Below are 21,305 nucleotides of genomic sequence, written 5' to 3'. Positions count from 1 at the left end.
AGCCATGGAGGGCTTTAAAAACAAATAATAAATCCATGAGTCAACTCCATATTTAACTCGCAGCCAATGTAAAGATGCGAGTATCGGAGTAATACTCTCTTTCTGGTACTGATGCATTTTGGTTGCAGGCGGAACAGGCTTGAGTGACAGATGTGTAAATCGAGAGAGTTACAGTAGTCAAGACGTGATGATATGAAGGCATGGATAACGATTTCCAGACCTTCAGATGAAAGATATTTTTGAGTTTGGAAATGCTCCCGAGTTGGAAAAAACTGCCACGAACAACTGAATTTATTTGTTTGTCCAGCTTAAGGGTAGAATTGAAAATGAAACCAAGCTTTTTTACATGGGGGTGTACATTAGGTGATAGTGGGCCCAAGTCATTTCTTATGAGACTAACAGAGTCTTGCGTACCGAAAATTATAATCTCAGTTTTGTCGTAGTTTATTGTCATAAGAAACTCTGACTGTTATGACCTTTCAAACTACAGACCGAGCTCTAAGCTTTCATTCGTGTGCAAGATCCCGGAGAGACTCTCCCAGCTCCAGGCGTACTTGGACACGAACAATATTGCTGAGAAATTTCAATCTGCTTTTAAGCCATTGCTGGATAGCTCGCTCAAACTCAATAAGCAAGTGTCTGCTGTAGTGAGATCTAGCTTCCACCAACTGCGCCTTATCTCTAAGGCTAGGCATTATGTTCCACATGAGGACCTGGAGAAGCTTATTCACGCTTTTGTGACCTCCAGGTTGGATTTTTGTAATTAATTGTACTACGGTCTAAGCAGCTAGATCATCAGTGGGTAGCCACGTTTCAGTCATAAAAAGAAAGTCCAAGCCATGAGAGACAAACAGGTCATCATGGTATATGAAGGTCTTAGCTGTGGCTCTGCCCAGGCCTCTGTTGCCAATAAGGAAGTTAAAGACCACCCTCTGATGGACAAACTATGCAAGCTCAATACTCATGGTAGATGTTTCTCACTTATATTTTCTATGCATTGGTTATTATAAACGCTAGTATCAATACATCTGCAAGTAGCTAATATCAGCAAGCTGTAGCTTAAATGAATCAGTGACCAATGTTACCTCATACAGATTTCTAGGTCAAGCTGCTTTTTTAGGCCTGGCAAAACTCCAGAGTTGTCCTATCTTTCTGAGTTTTGAATTTTGTCAGAACCTTTCACACGACTTGATCATAATGTGTACCTAAAATCTGGACTGCAAGCTATTAAATTGCACTGCATTTAAAATACAGATGCCCTTACAGCATGCAGCATTCCCACCAACTGTTCTGTCCTAAACACACCACATATTTGCTAATTGACAGCATAGATGGTGAAAAAACAAAACAAGGTTTGATTTAATTGTGTTTTGATTACTTTTCCTGTGGTGTAGTACACATGATAACTGGGGAGGTAGAAAAGCTATAAAGATAAAAGGAGTCAATACATGAAGGCTCAATTCAGCACAATCTGTGATATACAAATTATTGTTAAATATTAAAGCGTGTTCTACAATATATTTACAAAGCTCTAATTGGAGGAGAAAAAAGAAACCATTTTTCTTTTGAGAAAATAATTTATTTTGGAACACAATAAGCACGTCTCCTCACATAATTAGTTCACACGCACACCACTGGTATTTCTTCAACAAACACACCCAGGGTTCAGTATCAGAGTACATTATGTTGTGTGACTGCATCCCCCCCTCTAGTTGTCCCAACACACCCTTTAGCCTTCATTCAGCAAAACTGTAAACACAAAATTAAAGCTGTATAATGATAATTGTAGGTTAACACACAGTGGGCTCCCATCCACTTGCCTGGTACTGACAGTTATGGATTCTACATTTAAAAAAATCTTTCTAGAAAAAAACAAAACAATAATATTAAGCAAATTTTACTCCAATCCAAGTTTTTCTTCCCAAATTTTTTGGACATTTTAAATTTACTCAAGATATCTGAGTCATTTAGTTTCCAAGCAATTAAATATGAGCCCATAAACTTGATGTTTGAAGCAGTGAGTTTAGGATAAATACAGGGGAACACAATTTTTTTATCAGTACAGTAAAATAACATTTCAGATCCCAGATCCATGAGAAATTATTACAATGAGTATGACATGTTTTGGTCTAATATACTTTGACACCATTTATTGTCACATTAGTGTTTAAATAATAAGAGAATCCCTTCTGTTTGGTTATTGCCTTTATTTTTCCATCCCTGGTCCCTCAAATCTAATATACACCATCTTTACATAGATGTTTTATTTTTGTTGTTAAAGTGAACAATATTGGATTTTTGGGGATCAGAGGTGGTGATATGACACAGTATACACCTGCTGTATGTTTACCTATCAACACTCACACTCTACTGCATTTACACAAGCAGATAACACAAGAAGTCATAAGAACAATACAAAAATAAAATTAAAAAATACCCCCAAAATAATTAACTAGAAAAAAAAAATCCAAATAATACATCCAAACTTGCATTTTTGTGCAAAGTTGTGGAGAGGCAAAAACATTTTTCTAAAAAAACAACAACAACAAAAACAACAAGAACAGCAACAACCCAAAACACATGGCTCGTACTGCAGAAACTGGGTTTTTGCTGGTGTCATCGAAATCGAGCCCGAATAAACCCAAACGTGTAATTTTAAATGAGAGCTGTGGACTACAGATGAACCATTTACTATAATCTGACTGTGGGTGGATGAGAGGATGTTTGCCACGAAGACTGGCAGTTGTAGTTCGGTTTCCCTGACAACAGATGGCAACAGTGATTTGTTGTTTGAGCAAATGCTGGTTGACGACCGCTAGACGTGAAAGGAAAGAGGGTGTTGGCAGGCCGACTGAAACACCAAACACAATTATGTCACCAATCACATCAAGTGCAGCCTCATTTCCAATACTGTTATAAAACTGAGGGTTTCCACTCAGAAGACAGGCTGATGACCACCTGCCACAGCGTGTCTCATTTCATCTTACAGTACATTAAAAACGACTCCAATGAGACGAAAAACAAAGAAAAAAGGGTTCACTGGTGTCAGACTGGTGCTTGGTGTTGACAGATGCCCTGAGTTAAAGGAGATGAAGTTGGATAAGAGTTCCCTTTTATCCCCACATTAGCCAAGCCAGCATTGGTGAGATTAATACCTGGATGTCATAGTATTTGCTCAGAAAGGTTTAAGGCAGTTATACCTCAGAAAATAACTGATAATAAAATTTCCAAAGAGCAAAAAGAGCAACAGATCAGATTCACAATTACAGCACTTTAAATACTACTACTGGTAACCAAGCAACTATTTCTAAAGCTAAGAACAAACTTTGGAACGCCATATATAAGCTTTAATATTCAATTCTTATTATCTGATATTTATTATTACTTTACAAGCTTCGATTGATTGACATTCAGTGCTGTTATATCCTGATATGGCAAACCTTCCAGTACTCAAACACTTCTACTTATCAAATACTATCAACCAGGTATTACAACACACAAACCACGGCCTAGGAAGCCTCATAAAATGCCCTGCTGTCAGTCAATCATTTCAAACCACCCTTAGCGTCTCATCAGTGTTCAGAAGCAGGTTTTAGATCACACATTTCTTGGCTTTATATTGCCTTGGAAGAAGCTTCCTTAGAGCCCTTACAACAAGGTTTGAATTTAAATCGGGTTTTGAAAAGTCCAAAGGTCCCAGTCTTGCAGTATGATTTCAATAAGAGATGTTTGCGATCTTTTTTTCAGCAGTTCGTGCAGCAACACCCTTTATTCTCAGTGCAGTCAACAAAACAAGAACTGAGATTTTCGGCAAAGTCTTTGAAATAAAAAAATATTCCCTACGGTTAAAATCCATCTTCTTTCTTGCATGCAGCATTCTCCATCTAAATTACAGTTAAACAAACACCAGAATCATACGAACAAGCCACTAAAATAAATAGCGGTTGAGCTTTGGTATCTTCAGCCCTCCTACTCGTCAAACCTCACAGCTCAGATTATTACAAATGAAAAATTTGCTTCACATCTGCTGAACTTTCCCTTTTGTAGCACCACGCTCGCCAATCAGAAGGCTAAATTTTCAACATTTCAAAGAACCACATGATCATCTGCTGGAAAATGGAAAAGCTGTACTAAGATGTTCGCACCAAACCAGGTGGGTTGAATGTTAGCCTCAGCGCAGTGGCAGTAGGACTGTTGTGTGTGCAGTAAGAGACAAATATCAGAGACTTGGCTGGACCTGCAGCTGATCAAAGGCAACAGAAAGAGTAAGGAGGGCTCAAAGACACTGACAGACAGACAACGCGGGGAACATTTGATTCATCTAACGTTTCGTTATCATCCTCGCCCCTCCGTTAATAGTTTCCATATCTGCACTTTGACAAATAAAATGAGGAAAGGGGGAAAATATTGTGGTGTACAGTATGTAAAGTGCTGGAATCAAAGTGACAGAATGCAACTGTGGGAATGTACATGGATCCCATCTGAGGGTGGGGCTCGATCCCTGGTCATGTCTGGTAAGCACCAAAAACTTTGAGTGCCAAAACTATGTGCAGGATGATGTTACGAGCTGGAAACAATGTGTACAATCCTACCTTAATACTTAATAATCTACAGTACATTTACTACAAACAGCAACGCACCCAGAGGAGCAGACATAATGGCCAAGGGCTAAGAACAGAGAATTTAAATCAGACCAACCTCACAAAGACCACCATCCTGGGTCTTTCCCTCTTGGCCTACACAGTCTCACACAGACATACTCACGCACGCACGCACACACACACAAAACGGTAACGTTTGTTAAGACAGCAGACTAGGCTATATGGCCTTGGCGGTGATAAGCAGTGAGCTTCTTACAGTTCTTCTTCGATGTAATACGAGGCTTCTTGTGTGCTCTTGTTTCTCACTCGACTACTCTAAAGTGGTGCTCTTGCTTTCCTTTAAAATGACAGCTTGACTTCATCGTCTGCCACTTTCGGCCAAAAAGAATCACTTAGCCGGGCGTCATTACTGTGTAGATGTAAAGAACCAAAATGTCCCTGCTCCGAGTCCTCGACATGGAAAAGAGCACGAAGGCAGTTAGTTCATTTTTTCACAAACTGTAAGGTGATTGTGATTACAAAGGAGGACCGGGAAAGATGGGTTGGTACTGGTGAGTCGCACAGGAGGAGAAGGCAGAGAAGAGATATCAGTTTAGAGTGTCTCCTCAGTGCAGTGTGGGGATAGTGGTGTTGGAGAAAGTGAAAGGTTAATGAACAAATGAGAGAGACAGAGGTTTATGCTTTCTCCTTTAAGCAGGAGCCCTCACTCAGGTGGTCACTTTGGCATGGTGGCTTCTGTTTCTCCCACTGACAAATGGCATTGGCGTAACCCACGATCACTTTGTCCATCCAGGTGAGAGGCTGGGGGAAGAGGACTGCACCCTCAAAGAAGCCCAGGTGGCCTCCATGAAGTGTCAGGGCAAAGATCACATTCGGCTTCTTTGCTGGAAGAGGACAAATCACACGGTAATTAGCCCTCTGTACTCTGCACAGTTTGTAATCGTCAGCATCGGAAGAACAATGTTCAACACATGCCCAGAAATGGGCTTGCAAGGGATTGTTAAGGGTGTGTTTGCACAGTCGAGCAGATAACAGTGCGATTACATTTCTGGCCATTAGACACGATCAATATGTTACTCAGTTTGTTTGTCTGACAGCTGGCAGAAAAAAAACAACAACTTTGCTCCTTCAACCTGGAGGCAATTTTTTAATGACTTTAACAGTTGAAACAGGTTTGCCTCGACTGACAGGTCTCACAGATTGTTACACCGTCTTTTCATTGCTTGTTGTCTAATTGCTTAAATGGTCATCCAGAATGGAAAAATCTATTTTCATAGTATAAGACTCATCATTTTCCATACCTCTCTCTTAATAAAGACTGCCATGTTGACAATCTTCCAAGATCCTTACGATTACATTTGTGTCCACATACTTATGGTAAAATAATGCAACCATTAATAATTGACGAGATAGGACTCCAGGCCAAACTTTAACATTTTCCCTTAGGAGATGTGACGACCTGTTTTCTATACTCTGTCCATACAGAAAACAGTAGTTTTCACACTGACTTTACGTCATTCACAATACACGCAATATACGAACCCTGAATATCTCTGCATCTGTGCTGCCTAATAAAATATGAAGGACTGCAATTTCCTTTGCTGTTTATTTTTTGGTTGGTTATTCTGCAGTTTAAAAAAAAAAAAAAAAAAATTTTTTATTTATATATATATATATATATATATATATATATATATATATATATATATATATATATATATATATATATATATATATATATAAAAAAAAAAAAAAAAATTTTTTTATTTTTATATATATATATATATATATATATATATATATATATATATATATATATATATATATATATATATATATATATATATATATATATATATATATATATATATATATATATATATATATATATATATATATATATATATAAATTTTTTTTTAATGTGTAATTAAAATAATAATGATAATAATAACAATAATGATGATAAATAAAGTCTGAAATGTAAACTAGGTCATCTCCACACACTCACTCTGCTTGCAGCATAGTCCTGCTGCAGTGAACAACTATGGTGGGGTTTCATGAAAAGGACTGGCCTGGATCTCTTTGGTCTCCTGGACTTAACTGGGTTAGTGGGGAATCCTGCTGTAGCAGACTAGTGACTAAGATCCCACTGGGCTTTGAACACTGTGCACTATTCATGACAGCTGCTGAGTTGCCCTTGGACAACTGCGTGCTCACCCAGGACCGAGAACTGCCGCCTCACTACGAGCTGAGCGACAGGGGCCCGGAGACAAGCTTGTGGTTTAAAGATTTTTCTTAGTCCCTAAATGCATCATTTACCAAGTAATTACTGAAACACAGTTGCATCAGTTTCATGATCTTATTTTGATTAATTATATTATTCAAATATCATTGCAATAAAGAAGCACCAACTATTCTTTGTTTTCTTTAATTCACCTGTAACATTTTTGCTTGAACAGGAACAGTCTTACTTAACAGTCTGCTGAAAGCTCTTATCAAACACTTCTAGTCCGAGCTAATTCCAGCACCAGCACAGCAAGTGTATTTCTGTCAGTCTTTTGATGGTAGTCAAGCGTCTGAGCAACTGTCTCACATTTTAGGTCATAGGGACAGCTAATCCACTTTTCTGTAAGTGTTGCTCTCTGGAGACATATAGGATACAGTACCATTTGCTTCCAGTAAGGACTCCTCCTACTCTCCCTCTTACACGCACGCACACACAAGCAATATTCCTTTTCCAGTAGAGTTAAAAGTGGTCAGTGAGTAAAAATAGCACAAAGTGAGAAGAATGGATGCTTGATAGACATTAAGTCATGTGTAGCCAGATTTGCCTGCTTATGTTTATTTATTATCAATCACCCTGCACCATATACGGGAGGACAGAAGGTTTTTTGGGGGGGCAGGAGACCAGTGAACCACTTTATCCAACTGGAGGAACACTGTGTTATATTTATGCGTTACAGCCGTTGCCACACAGCAGAAAACATTAGTCACAAACTGTGTGCCCCACCCTGTCCCGGTTGGGGTTGGATGCCAGCTCATCATAGGCCTGCTTAAGGCTGCAGACATGTTTTTGTTTGTTTGTTTTTTTTTTAAAACTACTGAGATTCAACTGAGGCCAGTCTTTAAGACATTAACAGCTTTTTGTATCAACCTGAAGGAGAATTGTTTTCCAGCATTTTTAGAACTGTGGAAAATATAGGTGTTACTAATAATCTACAGTGAGTTATTTAAAGTTACATAATACTACAGTGGAAGCAATATTCAAAGAAATTGAACCCACCCTTTTCTTTATTTTTTAATTTATTTTTATTTTGAGCAGGAAGGTCCAGGTGGGGTTTTTTTGTTTGTTTTTTATTCAACACGTAATTTTACAGCAGGATTCTTATTTAAGGTCAGGAGCTTGATTTTTTTGATGCTACTGCAGCCACGCTATGACAGCAAGTTGATCCTGATCTGCACGGACCATTTAACTGCAACTCTGCCATCTAGTTGATAAGGTGATAAAAAAATATTTTAGTGCAGCTGCTGTTGCTATGCAACATGTTGGCAATTACCTGCTAGCGTGCGAGGGATGGTGAGCAATGAGTCATGAACCAGAGGATCATCCGCAGAGTTCACTAACAGCAGTGGCACATTGACCTGGAAATTTAAGAACAAAATGCCATCCATCAAAAAAAATACACAAACAGACCAAAAAAGAGAAAGATGGCATTTGTGAGTCGTATGCAAAAGCAGTTCTTACATTGTGAATATAATGTACACAACTCTCTTTCTCATAGTACTCTTTGAGAGACCGGTGGCCGTGGAATTTTCTGTTGAAACCCAAAAAGATCAGGTATTATTATTCAGTCCCTAACCCTTAGAGGGGTTTGATAGAAATGACAAGAATATCTGATATTTTTCAGATTCTAAGCACTGACAAAAAGTATCACCAGGAGCATCAAGAACATGGAAGAGCTGCAGTTTACTAGAACACACCTCATGATGTTGTCGTCAATCTGCATGAGAGATGTTGCTGTGTACAACCGACTTAGATCAGCATCAATCATTTTGAGCGAATGTCCTCCAAACAGACTGTGCCTGTAACATACAAACATTAACATGAACACAAGTAATTTTAAAAATCAATTAGTTCACAGTCATAACTGTCAGCTATGTACCAACTATTCCCTCTATTACACAGAGTGACAACGAAGACCAAGAATGGTAAGAACTATTCATTTATTTGCAGATTAGCATTTAGAAAGTTACTTTAGATGTTCTTTTTAGTAGGCTAGTGGCTCATTTAGTGGCTTTTTTAATTTTATTTTACATTTTTACTTAGTTTTGAGTAGTTTATAGTTGGCTTTATTTATTTTATGGGCACCTTAGCATGTTATAGGTAGGTAGGGCAAGAGCAAGAGAGGCAAGAGGAAGGTACCATTTCAGGCAGTTCAACCTACTCAGATCTGTGAAAATGATCATTGCTCAAATGAACCCACCATGGCTGTGGGTAATCTACAATTTCATTTATAGGGAAATTAGGAGGTTAGATTACTGACTGGGTTGTCTGATGAAATCACTGTCTTTGGCAAACACCATAAAATTTTCTCCCCAAACACTAAACATGTCAATTAAACTTTTCAGTGATTGGAAACAGAAGGCACACAATGTACTAAAATTTATAGCTGGGCAACAGTGGTACCTGTGTGAGAGAATGATTTTCTTCATGTTGTCGGCCATGAGAAAGTTATAAAAGCGCCTGAACTGATCCCACTGCAGGAATGTTTCCTGGGCCCTGAGAGAGAGAGGGGAAGGCAAACACACAGGAAGTTAGCTTTGTACAGACTGTCTGCAATCTAAACAATACATTGAATGTCCTGTGTCTACTAATCCACTAACACAAAGAGTCACACTGGTTGAGAGTAGCAATGGTGTCAGGCATCAATATGCAGCTCACTGACAGTGACAAGGTGACTCAAAACAAGAGCTCAAGAAAAACAGGTTCAGCAGCTAACTGCTGATTACAAAAAACAAAAACGAAAAAGGTTTCTTTTTTTGTGGCTTTTTCATACAATAAGGCCATAATATTAAATGTGTGTTATTGTAAGAAGAACATACATCGATCAGCCGCAACATTAAACCAGTAGGCAATAGTGAAAAACATTGATCACTCATTCCACTGCAAGCCTTGGGTCCTGGTATTCATGCGGTTGACACTACAATATGTACTGTGCCACCCACCTAAACATTGTTGTAGCCCAAGCACAACCCACTCGAGGCTACGATACTCTTCGATGGTAGTGGCTTCCCCAGCAGGTTAATGCACCCCGCCATATCGCAAAAACTTCCCAGGAATTGCTCGAGGAACCCCGAAAAAACAGAGCCAGCCTCCAAATTCTCAATCCGATTGAGCATCAGTCTGATGCTAACAAACGAGCCCGATCCACAAAGGCCTACCCCGAACCCGCAAAGCCCAAAGGATCCAATGCCGGGTGCCAGACACCACAGGACACGCCAAGGGGTCCCATGTCCATGCCCCGACAGGTCAGAGCTGTTGGGCGGCACAAAGGGAACCTACAGAATATTAGGCAGGTGTTTTTAATGTTGTGGCTGATTACTGTACAGCTTCAGCTCTCGAGGTACACTGACAGGAGGGCCAGCTTAAATTTTGGAAACAGATTTTAAATTAAAATTTTTATTTTTTTTTTTAAAAAGAAAAAAGAAAAACTGCAAAGCCAATTTGACAGACGGCCAGTCTCGACACACACCCATCCCCTGCTGTCCACACTGAAACTTTAATAGACCCGGCCTGTCAAGTCTGCCAAGAGATGCTGTCTGCATTTAAAAACACAGAATCTGACAAGAACACAGAGTGCAGACACCCGCATGCACTAAATAGACATATACATCATAATCTATTTGTAAATATTGTACTTTCAATACATTTATCTGGTTACTAGTTACTTTAAAAAGTAAGGTTTTATTGTTTTTTAAAATCAAACTATTAACTGATTGAAAGACAAATGACTAATTGACACTAGTCATTAGCTGGTAGGACTTCTACTCCTGTACTTCAGCAAAGAGCCATTGATAATGCCCAACATTATCAATGGTCCTGTAGACATTCAGAGTAAACTGTGGTAGGTGAATGAAGGGATCAGACAGGTCCTCAAACAGGTTTTTAAAATGTGTCTCATTTCTTACATTTTGGGAGAAAAAATTTTTTTTTTTTTAAGTGGCAACTTTACCAAATTGGTGCAATCCATCAATAATTATGGTAAAAGGAAGAGCAGAAAGGGTAACCAGCTGACTGGAGCCGCTTTGCAGACTCATGGATAAACATGTGATTATATTATGCAAGCGCTATTCATTTTGTAGAATTATTCTGAGCTTCATTTATATTTAGAAATGTGAGCACATCAGTGTTAGTATTACAAAGCCGGTTTGACAAAACAATGCATGTAATTAAGAAATGAGACCACAGCAACCCACCTCAGCGCGCTGTACCCCTGACAAACGCTGACGCAGCACAGCACTCGCTCCTGGTTAGCCTTGTTCTCCCCCAGGAACTTACAAACGATGTTTCCACCCAGACTGAAGCCCACAACAATGAGCTGAGTGTTAGGGTATGCCCGCTTAATGTAGCCAACCATGGATGCAAATTCCCATGTGCATCCTGTAAAATGAAACAGTATAGTGCTATAATCAAAACACAGAAACATACTTTATTCTACTCGGCACTTCTGGCTGAAGATTTCTTTAATTCAGGGTATCAGATTTGAGTGTCTAAGATCTTTTAAACAGCACAGGTCTCATCATGCCCATAAAAAAGCCTTACATTCTTCTTTTTCCATAATTTACCGTTTACCCTGAAATAATGCTGTACAAGCAGGGCAAAAAAAAAAAAAAAGGATAAGCTGTTCGTAAGTGCACACTTTCACCAGAAATGCTTTAAACTAATACCTTCACTGTGCTCACCCCTTTTAATGGATTTTGGAGAGGATAGGTTAAGCCTAAACCACAACAGACAATTGGATGAGAGCAGCAGGCTGAGCCAAAAGCGATGACACAGCATTACTGACAGGACTGAATTCTTTTTATCATTGCAAATAATGGTTTTCATTCTTAGATAGACCTCTGATGAAAAACTGACTGGTGTTTAACAGGGGTTCAGAAATTATTAGGGGTGGGGGGATGAGTCATCACTAGACTAGCTCTGCATGATTCACAGTCCTCTACTACGGCCTTTAGGCAGCCCATTTCATTTTTTCAAGCCCCTTTCCTCACTTTCTTCTCATTAGCTGCCCCTCACTGTCATCCACAAACAGATGCAGGCCTTATGAGCCTTGTTTGCTTACACCATATGTAATCAGTGCCAAACTGATACCACCTAAGCAGCATACAAGTAGAAAACTTTTGGTCCACAGACATAAATTGTATATAACATTTGAAACTGAACATTTACAATATAAACATTCAACAATGACAAAAATTATATGAAACACATTTTTTCAAAAGCCAAATAGGTACTATTTTGAGTTGGCTCACTGGTCTTACCATAAGTGAACATGCGTGGAGAGGTAAGCTCGATGTTGGGAAGAGCTCCGAGGTGATTCAGCACAGCACAACGATAACCATCCTTCTGTGCATAATCCACAAAGGTCCGGATGTAGTGCTTCTCACTATGGTTACCGATACCGGGGCATATCACCATGGTGATGTCATCTGGTTGAACAGGCAGATGGAGCAGGGCAATATTTGCAAGTGAGAAAAATGTAAGCAAAGATAAAGAAAGGAGAGTGTTACTCTCCTAAACAGCAGATCATCATAACAAAAGGAGCAAGGCAAAGCCCGGCAGCCAATCCAAGATAAAGGATAAGGCTGTCAATTATAGCTTTTCCAAACACAGTGGAAATAGCAACACTACTTTTGTCGGGAGTAAAATGTCATGTGAGGCTCAAGCTTTTTGAGAGGACTAATAGATCCAAGTTAATTTGATTGGATAAGCTCAAGCCTTCAGAGAAACATATGCATCTTTTAAAGGGTCCCCCCACAACTGAATTACACACATCTTATGCGTGATTTAAAAGAACAATAATGCAGCAAAGTCTCTTTAGTAGCTGACTTGCAAGGCCTGGCACAAATAACCAAAGTTGGACATGACACCACTGACAACGAATTTCTTTATTCTCCAAACATCAAACTTGTTTTATTTAGCCATATGTTCTATATAAAAACTCCCAGGGGCCAAAGTTTCTTGTGATACCCTCTAACTATTCTTGACCCTCGAATCGAATAATGAAGAAATTTATCAGGAACAACAAAATGGGAGAAACCTCAAGAAGATCAGCAGAGAAGGGATCCCTCGTCCAGGACTGACAAACACTCATTAGGTGTGGCATGAACGGACTAGACAGAAGTAGCAGTAGTAGAATTACAATGTAAAGCAACAGAATTACAGTATGAAACTAAGAACTACAATATATTAGATTTTAATGTTTGTCATGACAGTAAAGATCCAACTACACAATGTACAGGGGCAAGAAAAAGTGTTCACCCTTGTAAAGCATCACGTAAAAATTCACACAGTAGAGCTGGACAAAATATCAGAACCCAAGGTCGATTACTTCAACAAAACTTGCATTCAACAAATGAAACCTCACTGAAGATTTGAGTTAGCCCACACCTCCAATGCTGTGAAATGATCTTAGGAGAGCTGTCCACCCCTGGCATCCCAAGAATGGCTGAGCTCGGGCAGTGCTGTATATTGTGCTCATCCATAGCTGTGATGAATGTGCTTTCTTTTGCCCCTGTTCTATACAACTGCATAAAAATGTTGGTTAATAAGAAGTAGGGCTGCCACGATTTGTCGACTAGTCACGATTACGTCGACTATCAAAATCGTCGACGACTGATTTAATAGTCGACGTGTCGTTTGAAGCTTTGTAAGATCGCAAAAGACGCAGGAATAATAGCAGGATTTAAGTGTGTAATAACGGACTGAAACAGAAGATGGCAGCACAGCATGTACAAGGATGCCAGCTGCCGTTAAACCCCGAAGAAGAAGAAGCAGCTGTGTCCCAGAATTCATAGCGCGGCCCAGCTTAGTTTCCAACAATGGCGGTAGCTAGTTAGTTTTAATATTACTCTTATTATTCTTTCTGGGTCACAAAATAAACGTTTAACATATTTTCAGCCGAGAATGTAGCTGTGTAAACCTCAAATATCGGCTCAGTTTATCAGGACACCACATATTTTCAAAAGCGCTCCGACGTTTTCGGAGACGTCTGTTACCCACTAGCTCGATAGCTAGCCGGGGGCTAGGTCACTAGCGCCGTGAGAACACCGGACTCCCGGCAAATTGTTTTCAAACCCACCGCCGTCTTTCGTGACTCAGGTTAAATATATATGAGTCACTTAGATAAATTAAAAATGTTGTTGTTTGGCTTTTTTTTTTTTTTTTTTGTATTTTATTTGTTCCTGAGTAAATCGGTTTGGCTGAGATTAAAGTTATAGTTTTTACACAGCTGAATAAAGGTCAAGCAGACAGCTGATTATCAGAAGTGTGAGATGCTGGAGAATATACTCCGTTGTCCTGTTATATTTTAGATAGCAAGGAGTTTATTAAACTTTACCGAAACAATCTGCAAATTTCATTAAAATTGAATAAACTATCATCTTGTCTTTATTTTTAGTTAGCACCTTAAAAGCTTAAAGCTGTAAGCTAATGATAGTTATATAAGAGCAGATGCTGCTGGTGCAATAAGCTGTAGTTTTACGTCCAGTGGATGATGATCTGATTAGTCGACTAATCGCATAAATAATCGGTGACTAGTCGACTATCAAAATAATCGTTTGTGGCAGCCCTAATAAGAAGCAGATCCTGATCAAATGCATCACCTCCTGTCCGATGATCCCCCAGCGGCTCGAAGAGGTCGAAGGTCGCAGTCGCCCCATCCTGCATGGGCAAATATTTTCTGATTCCACTAGGGTGAGGCGAGCTCACCCGACCAAGTTTACCATACAGTGCCGTCTGGAGGTGACCACTCTTACCCCACAGTAATGGAGGAATGTACCTGGAAAACACAAAATTGCATTCCTTTGTTAAATTTGGTCTCGAAATATGAGCCCTCAGCCTAATGGACAGTACAAGGGCAGGGCAAATGCTCAGACACAAGATCAACACAGTGTTATCTGAAGCACATGCCTTTTGCATTTCTGGTTTATGACAGAGTTTCAAGCACAGAGTTTGCACACAAAGTCACATCTCTTTTCAAGACATTTAAAGATTGCTACGTGGACCCAACAGACAGCAACGTTTCACTAGTGTGTAGCTATGTTTTGTAAAGTTATTCGCAGAACCAGCGCTTGTATTCCAGTGACACTTCTGTAGGAGTTAACTGTAGGAGTTGAGTCTTTAGCTTATGTAACATTCCTTTGAGACACCGGGCATTATCATGAATCACTATCACATTTCCACACCGAGAGCAAAATAGTGTGAACTAACACAGAGAAACGTCTTCAACTTGCCACTGCAACTATTTCATCACATATTATAGGTAAAATATTAGGTTTAAAATCACGACAGTGGCGACAGGAACAGATAAAACACCGTGCTTTTCATATAATGCTTCAGCCGTTTAAATGGGATTGGCTGACATAAAAGTATTATTCAATATGGAAGATTTTGAAGTGACTCAGGAAGATATTTAGGAACATTTGAGTTAAAGACAGGCTAGATCTCCAAACGCAGCGTTTCGACAGTGATAACTATATTGGTTGAGTGCTTGTTAATAACACTTTAGTGAGCATTCAAGGCACTCTCTCACTTCTTCAGCTATATAAAAGGCTGTGTGGAATAGTTTCGTGACAAAACTCGGTAGCGAGCTATATCGGATAAACAAGACCAGCATAACTCTGAAGCACAGCTGCAGTGTGGACACTAGCTGTGTGTACAGCACAGCCCAAAACACGACGACAGTCAGCGACTGCCGAGAGTCGAGGCTTCAGTTACATCAACAGTTGCACAAGCTCTTTAACCTTATGTTTCCTCAACTCTTACAGTGGCTCTAACAATTACTTAATTAACAAATACAGTCTTACATAAGAGAATTATCTACCACAAAACCGACTATTGCCATTTAGTGATAATGTGATCGCCTCCAGGGTGCACTGTAGTTAAAGTTTTACCACATGGTTCTAGAAGGTACTCTGCTGGCTTAATCCATGGCTACAGGAAGAGGATGACCTCACTGTTATAATGTGGACAGGAAGCGCGACACCAGAGTAGCTGAGTTCATCAAGACAATAAAAAATAAAAATAATGCTGTTATCAGTTTTCCTTTGCTTTTAACTGATAAAGTTTGAGAAATCCTTTTTAATAATTCTATATCAAATGTAACAGGCTCCAATCTCTCTTTGAATTGGGATAACTAGTGTAACCTTCTTGGGGTATGTACAGTGACTGTGCTATTGTCCTTTGTAGCTATTAGATAACAGAAAAAAGGAACTGGATGTGTCTGTGTGGCTTGATAAAACAAAGACCCGAAGTCCTGGTCAAAGTCCAAAATGACTCATGTCATTTATGGTAATTGTATTAATCTGCATGCTATCAGTCTTTACATTCATTGGGCTTTTTCTTCTTTTCTATACACCACATACTGTCAGATGCTAGCGACACACACACATTCACACACACATATAATACTGGCCAATAGGAAAACAAGCTCTACAATGTTTTGCAATATCCTGGACAATCACCTGAAGCAAATCAGACTGCGACTTCTGCCAAATAATGAAATAATAAATAGCACGCTCTGTCATTTTGCATGTTATCCTAAACCCTATTCAACTGTCTCCAAACACAGCCAAACAAAAAGGCTGTTCACCTCACATTCACCCCTCTTATACTTTCCACTGTGCGATCGATTTATTATGCAACAACACAGGATGTCACGAGTTACAAACGTGACTTCACAAAAATGAAGATAAAAACATCTCTGCTAAACTACACACTGGGACAGACATCTTCCTATTCTAAGCATAGAGCATACGGCTGTTCAGGAGGGAATAATAACAAACTAGACACAGATGTAAGCATCAGTGCGGCCTTATGATTCAATGACCCTGCAGCTGAAAGGCAAAGGGCTCAGTAACCATCCGTTATGTAAGCTGACACTCGAGGGTGCTTCGAGAGATTCGCCCTACAAAGCTGAAAGTTCCTGTCGAGTGTCAAAGCAAGAGGTGGAGAGATGCTCACTAAGGAAACACAACTGAGTATACAATTCCCACTCAAGGGAGTGTGTTTCCAGCAAAATTACAGGAAGTTTGAGGCATAACCTGGTTTAAAGCTCACAGCAAAGCCTTGTTCTGTTATGGTCCAAGAACGACTGCTTTGCGTCAGTTATTATGAGCTCAGATGAAACATTCAAATTATAGCAGTCATCATAGTTACCCTGAATGTGAGACCAGCATCATCATGAATGCAAATCCTCTTACCCTGCAGTGAATGAGCCTTTATTTATAATGCAAGTGCAACAAACTCCGTGCACCTTTGAGATAACCCCAAAAATACAGACTCATGTTTAATTCATGCAAGAGCCAACAGGAAGGCTGTGGTACAGACGTGTGGCACACTTAGGAGCACTGACGATAGCTGGGACCGCCGCCAGACAAACCGCTACCTTCACTGCTGCTGCACCGTTGCCGTGGCAACCTCCAAAGAGACATGCACAGAGAGAAAGGAAAGCAACTCACTCTTTGGTCAACTGAGAGCAGGACTTGAGGAGGAAGCGGTTGACAGCAGTGTCCTGGTAGATGAGGTCCGGGGGTGCTGTGGGGCTCTTGAGGTTCAAGCAGCGGACAATGATGTAAAGCACCGTGGCCACCGCCGCCAGCTTCATGCCATCAAACATTGCTGGCATCTCGGGAGAGATGGTGTGCACGTCGGATTCGTGGGCGCTCATGATTATTCTAGAAAACAAAAGCAGCCAATAAATGCAGAACTCCATTTTTAAACTGAATTTTAATATAAAAAGACATCGCTTGTACAAGTCAATGTTTTTTTTCCCCAGTTCTAGGGATTAACAATGGACTTTAAAGAAATAAATTAATTAAATATTCCCGAGGTGTCCTGCAGCAACACATCTGTGGGAATATAAACTCAAAGGAACTCAGATAAAGCAGAGTCAGATAAGACAAACCTGGTTATTTAATACACTCCCTGTAATTACATTACAGCTTAAACTGTGCCAATAGGAAGCCTTGCTGCATAGAAGATAGAGGTGCTGACAATGCTTTAAATAAATCATTACATATAGCAGACACGGTGAATCCTGACTAGCATTTCTCCCAATGTAATGTGCCAGCACAAATTTACATTTTAGCAGATTTATTAAATGTATTAATGTTCACAGCTAATAAAGTCTCCACAGGTGTGAAATTATAGGTAAACAAACAGAAACTATAAAGGGCACAGAAGAGGCTCAATGCCTTCTATTGCAAAGAAAAAAGGAAGTTCTGATCACTGATGTGCAACGCAAATGTTTGTGTGATGTTACCAGGCAGCCACATCAAACTGACATAAACAGAAACAGTCATAACTGAAAGCTAAAATAAACTAATATACTTACATTTTATGTTCAAGTTTGCCTCCAATGAAAATTCGTTTCAAAAGGTCCAAAGAAATGTGAAGTCACAGTGATGTGGTCCTGAAAAGCACATAAAGCAAAACACACACAAAGACCTTCACTGTACAGTATCAGAAAGTTATCTTTTTTCCTTAAACAGAAGTTTCATCTAAAATTAAGTAAGAATAATGACACCACTTAATTTGCATGGTAAGTAACTGCTGAACGATTACACATCCTCTTTTTTTTAAGTTTCATGAATCTAAATATTTTAGTTTTGACTGGTGTCCTAAGCTCTTTCAGACACCTGTCGGCTGTACTTATTTTCTAGCATGTTCCTGTTGCCATAACCAAGACTGTCAATATCAGACAGGAAGTTATAACGCTGCCTCCAGAAAACCTAAATGTAACACTTACGAAAAGTCGGCCTCAGACTTATTAGACCTTATTAAAAAGTAAGGCAATTAAACAGCCATCACGTGTAAACAAACTTAACACCAAAAGGCGTGTAAAAATAGCTTCAAAAATAACCCCACTAATACCCGTGTCTTTCACTGGAAACCAATCCAAAGAGTATATCTGACACATTAATACAACTAATGCCAAGAGACGGGGTGTAAACAGCTTTAATTTTACTCTCTGGTCTTTGTCACGACTCACAACAATCCTGAGACGCACCTTAACAGCCACAAGGGCACACAGATTCCATCAAGTAGCTAACCCAGTGAGAAACGTGGGCTTTTCTGGACGATAAAAGCTTTCTAAGAGCAGGCCAACGGTCCTCCTCCCATACTCTCGATCCTGAAAATGAAAACCGTGTCGCCTTTTGGACGAATTAGCTACCCACCCACCAGAATTTGCCGCAGTAGCTCCACATTAAGACCCCGCTTCGCCTTGCCCCTTCCCTAGCCGTAGTTTGATATCGTTTTAGTCCTTAAAAAAAGCAGCGGAGCATACATGTTTTTAACGGCCTTCATTTCTACCGCTAATAATCGATTTAATGTTGCAGCATCACTTGAGGACCAAACCGGACATAGCAACAGTCGCATCTCCAGCGTACTTACCTCAGCAGGAAAACTGTGGGTCAGTTGCTTGCTTCTTAAAAGCGGCAGGCCTTATTTATGTTTGCAGGTTTTCTTTTGTTTAACGTGTCTATAAAAGCATGACAGCCTGATGTCCAGCTCGCCCTCACAGAGCCGAAGATAGCTGAAGTAGCGACTGCAGCGATGGGATCCCACTTCCTAGAAGAATCTGTCATTTGCATAACGAAGCCCCCATTGGATAAAATTGCGATGACGTTTTAAGGCCAATAACTTTCCACGCCCCTTCAGCGGTGTCATTTTCCACATTACACTACTGGTGGTTTATATATGTCCTACATATTAGCCTAAATACGCGTTCGGACATCTCTATCAATATTTGACCTCTTTATATGATTTTCTGAGGAGATACATCTCTGCTAAGAGTATCTGACACACAGCCAATACCGTCCCTCCCGAACGTGATAAAAACGTGAACTGAAACCGTTATATAAAGTTTCTTCTGCGCATGTCTCGGTCTATTAGCAACATTAGCATTTAGCTGTTGTTGACAGCTAAATGATGTCAGCGGATAGCGGATAACTTTGGGTTACTCGTTCTCTAGTTCTACCAGTATTAGCAACGTGAATATTTATTTTCAGGAAATTTGTTATTCTATAATTTAACTACTTAATTCCCATTTATTCTGTGATGGTTATTACAGCATCCCCTCAGCTGTCACGCCCACCTTTGCACCTTTTTGTATCGTGAAGCTTTAAGCATTCGACAAGCTGTAGCCTATATAACGTAAGCGTAAAATTCACAACAACACATTAGGCTGAAATACAACTATACACATTACATTTAATTGTATTTCAGGTAAACACGGGGGATGATAGACCTAAATGACCAGGCTTCTATTTACAGGTCAAGCCCTCGTCATAGATACGCTGAAGGTCAGTGTGACAGGACAACATAACATTCCCTGTCAAAGAGCCTATGAAAAAGATAATTATCAGGAGGACATGTTAGGTGATTGGAAGATCTAGAATGGTCATTTTTTGCTTGCCAATTAAACACAGCCAGTCTACAACTTTTAATAGCTTTAATTTATCACTTTGAATCACTACAACTCCCATGCCTTCGCTTTAAATTACACCTGTACTGCGCTATATATATAACATAATGTGTCGTACTTTAACACAATTTCTTCTAAAATTCACTATAAAGCATAGATTGTCTGCATTTACAAGATGCTATTTATATTTGCTTATGCAAAGTTATATATTTGTGTTATTGATCGGATCTTTGGGATTACGAGTCTAAATGAGTCCAGATAATTTCATAATATTAATAAGATTAATGTCCCCACTGCAATTGCAGCTTGATATCCACTAGATGGAGACAGAGTTTAATCTCCTTGTGGCGTCTATTAATTTGGCAGGCAACCGAAAGAGGCACTGGCTTTAATGTAGTTTGTCACTTTAGTTTTAAGTACCCTTAGTATTAAGTACTACTTAAAAATAAATAATGGCTATTATATATTTGGTAATAATCAGATCTGGATCAGTTTGATTTCTGCAGTGTGACTGCTCTGCCACCAAACAGTCGAGTTTTCCCACGAGGATTTAATTTAGACTTGTTAAATCCCTTGTTAAATCCCTCCGTTTCTTTTATGTTGGGGGAAACAAAAGATCCTGTCAGCAAAATGTTCCAACTGCATGTTTACATGTAATTTTACAGTACTGTGCAAAAGTCTTGGGCCCTCCCTAATTTCTTCACATTTTTCTGGGAAAATTAGAAATATCTTCCAACTGGTTTATTGAAACATTTTCAAAGATACATGGAAATACAGTATACAAGGCAAAAACTGGAATATGTACAATTCTAACCAGCTTGAAAGTTTATATATGTTATGATCATCTTTGTTCTTCAACACAGCCTGAACACTCTCCAGAAATACGTCACCAGGCTTCTTTAAGGACATTCAAAGCTCTTCTTTGGATTGTTTACTACATTTTGTAATTTATAGCTTTTCAGTAATTGCTGATTTGGTACAAAAATGCTGTCA

General features: G+C 39.4%; 1 protein-coding gene across 1 annotated transcript; it reads right to left on the bottom strand.

Moving 5' to 3' along the window:
* Positions 1–1,557: 1,557 nt before the first annotated feature.
* LOC309710912 (monoacylglycerol lipase ABHD2) lies at positions 1,558–20,188 on the bottom strand. The gene is made up of 11 exons (XM_082540771.1): positions 19,280–20,188; positions 18,219–18,296; positions 17,344–17,559; positions 14,488–14,663; positions 12,145–12,312; positions 11,080–11,263; positions 9,290–9,382; positions 8,584–8,685; positions 8,348–8,417; positions 8,160–8,244; positions 1,558–5,485 (listed from the first exon to the last, which is right to left on the bottom strand). Exons 3-11 carry the CDS (start codon positions 17,550–17,552, stop codon positions 5,277–5,279), a joined length of 1,296 nt encoding a protein of 431 aa, XP_082396897.1. The 5' UTR covers positions 17,553–17,559; positions 18,219–18,296; positions 19,280–20,188; the 3' UTR covers positions 1,558–5,276.
* Positions 20,189–21,305: the final 1,117 nt, after the last annotated feature.

The sequence above is a fragment of the Aulonocara stuartgranti genome (genome assembly GCF_965226115.1).
Source record: "Aulonocara stuartgranti genome assembly, chromosome: 1".
In the NCBI taxonomy this organism is placed as follows: domain Eukaryota; kingdom Metazoa; phylum Chordata; class Actinopteri; order Cichliformes; family Cichlidae; genus Aulonocara; species Aulonocara stuartgranti.
The sequence above is the reverse complement of the archived record's forward strand: the minus strand, read 5'-3'. Positions and strand labels throughout refer to the sequence as shown.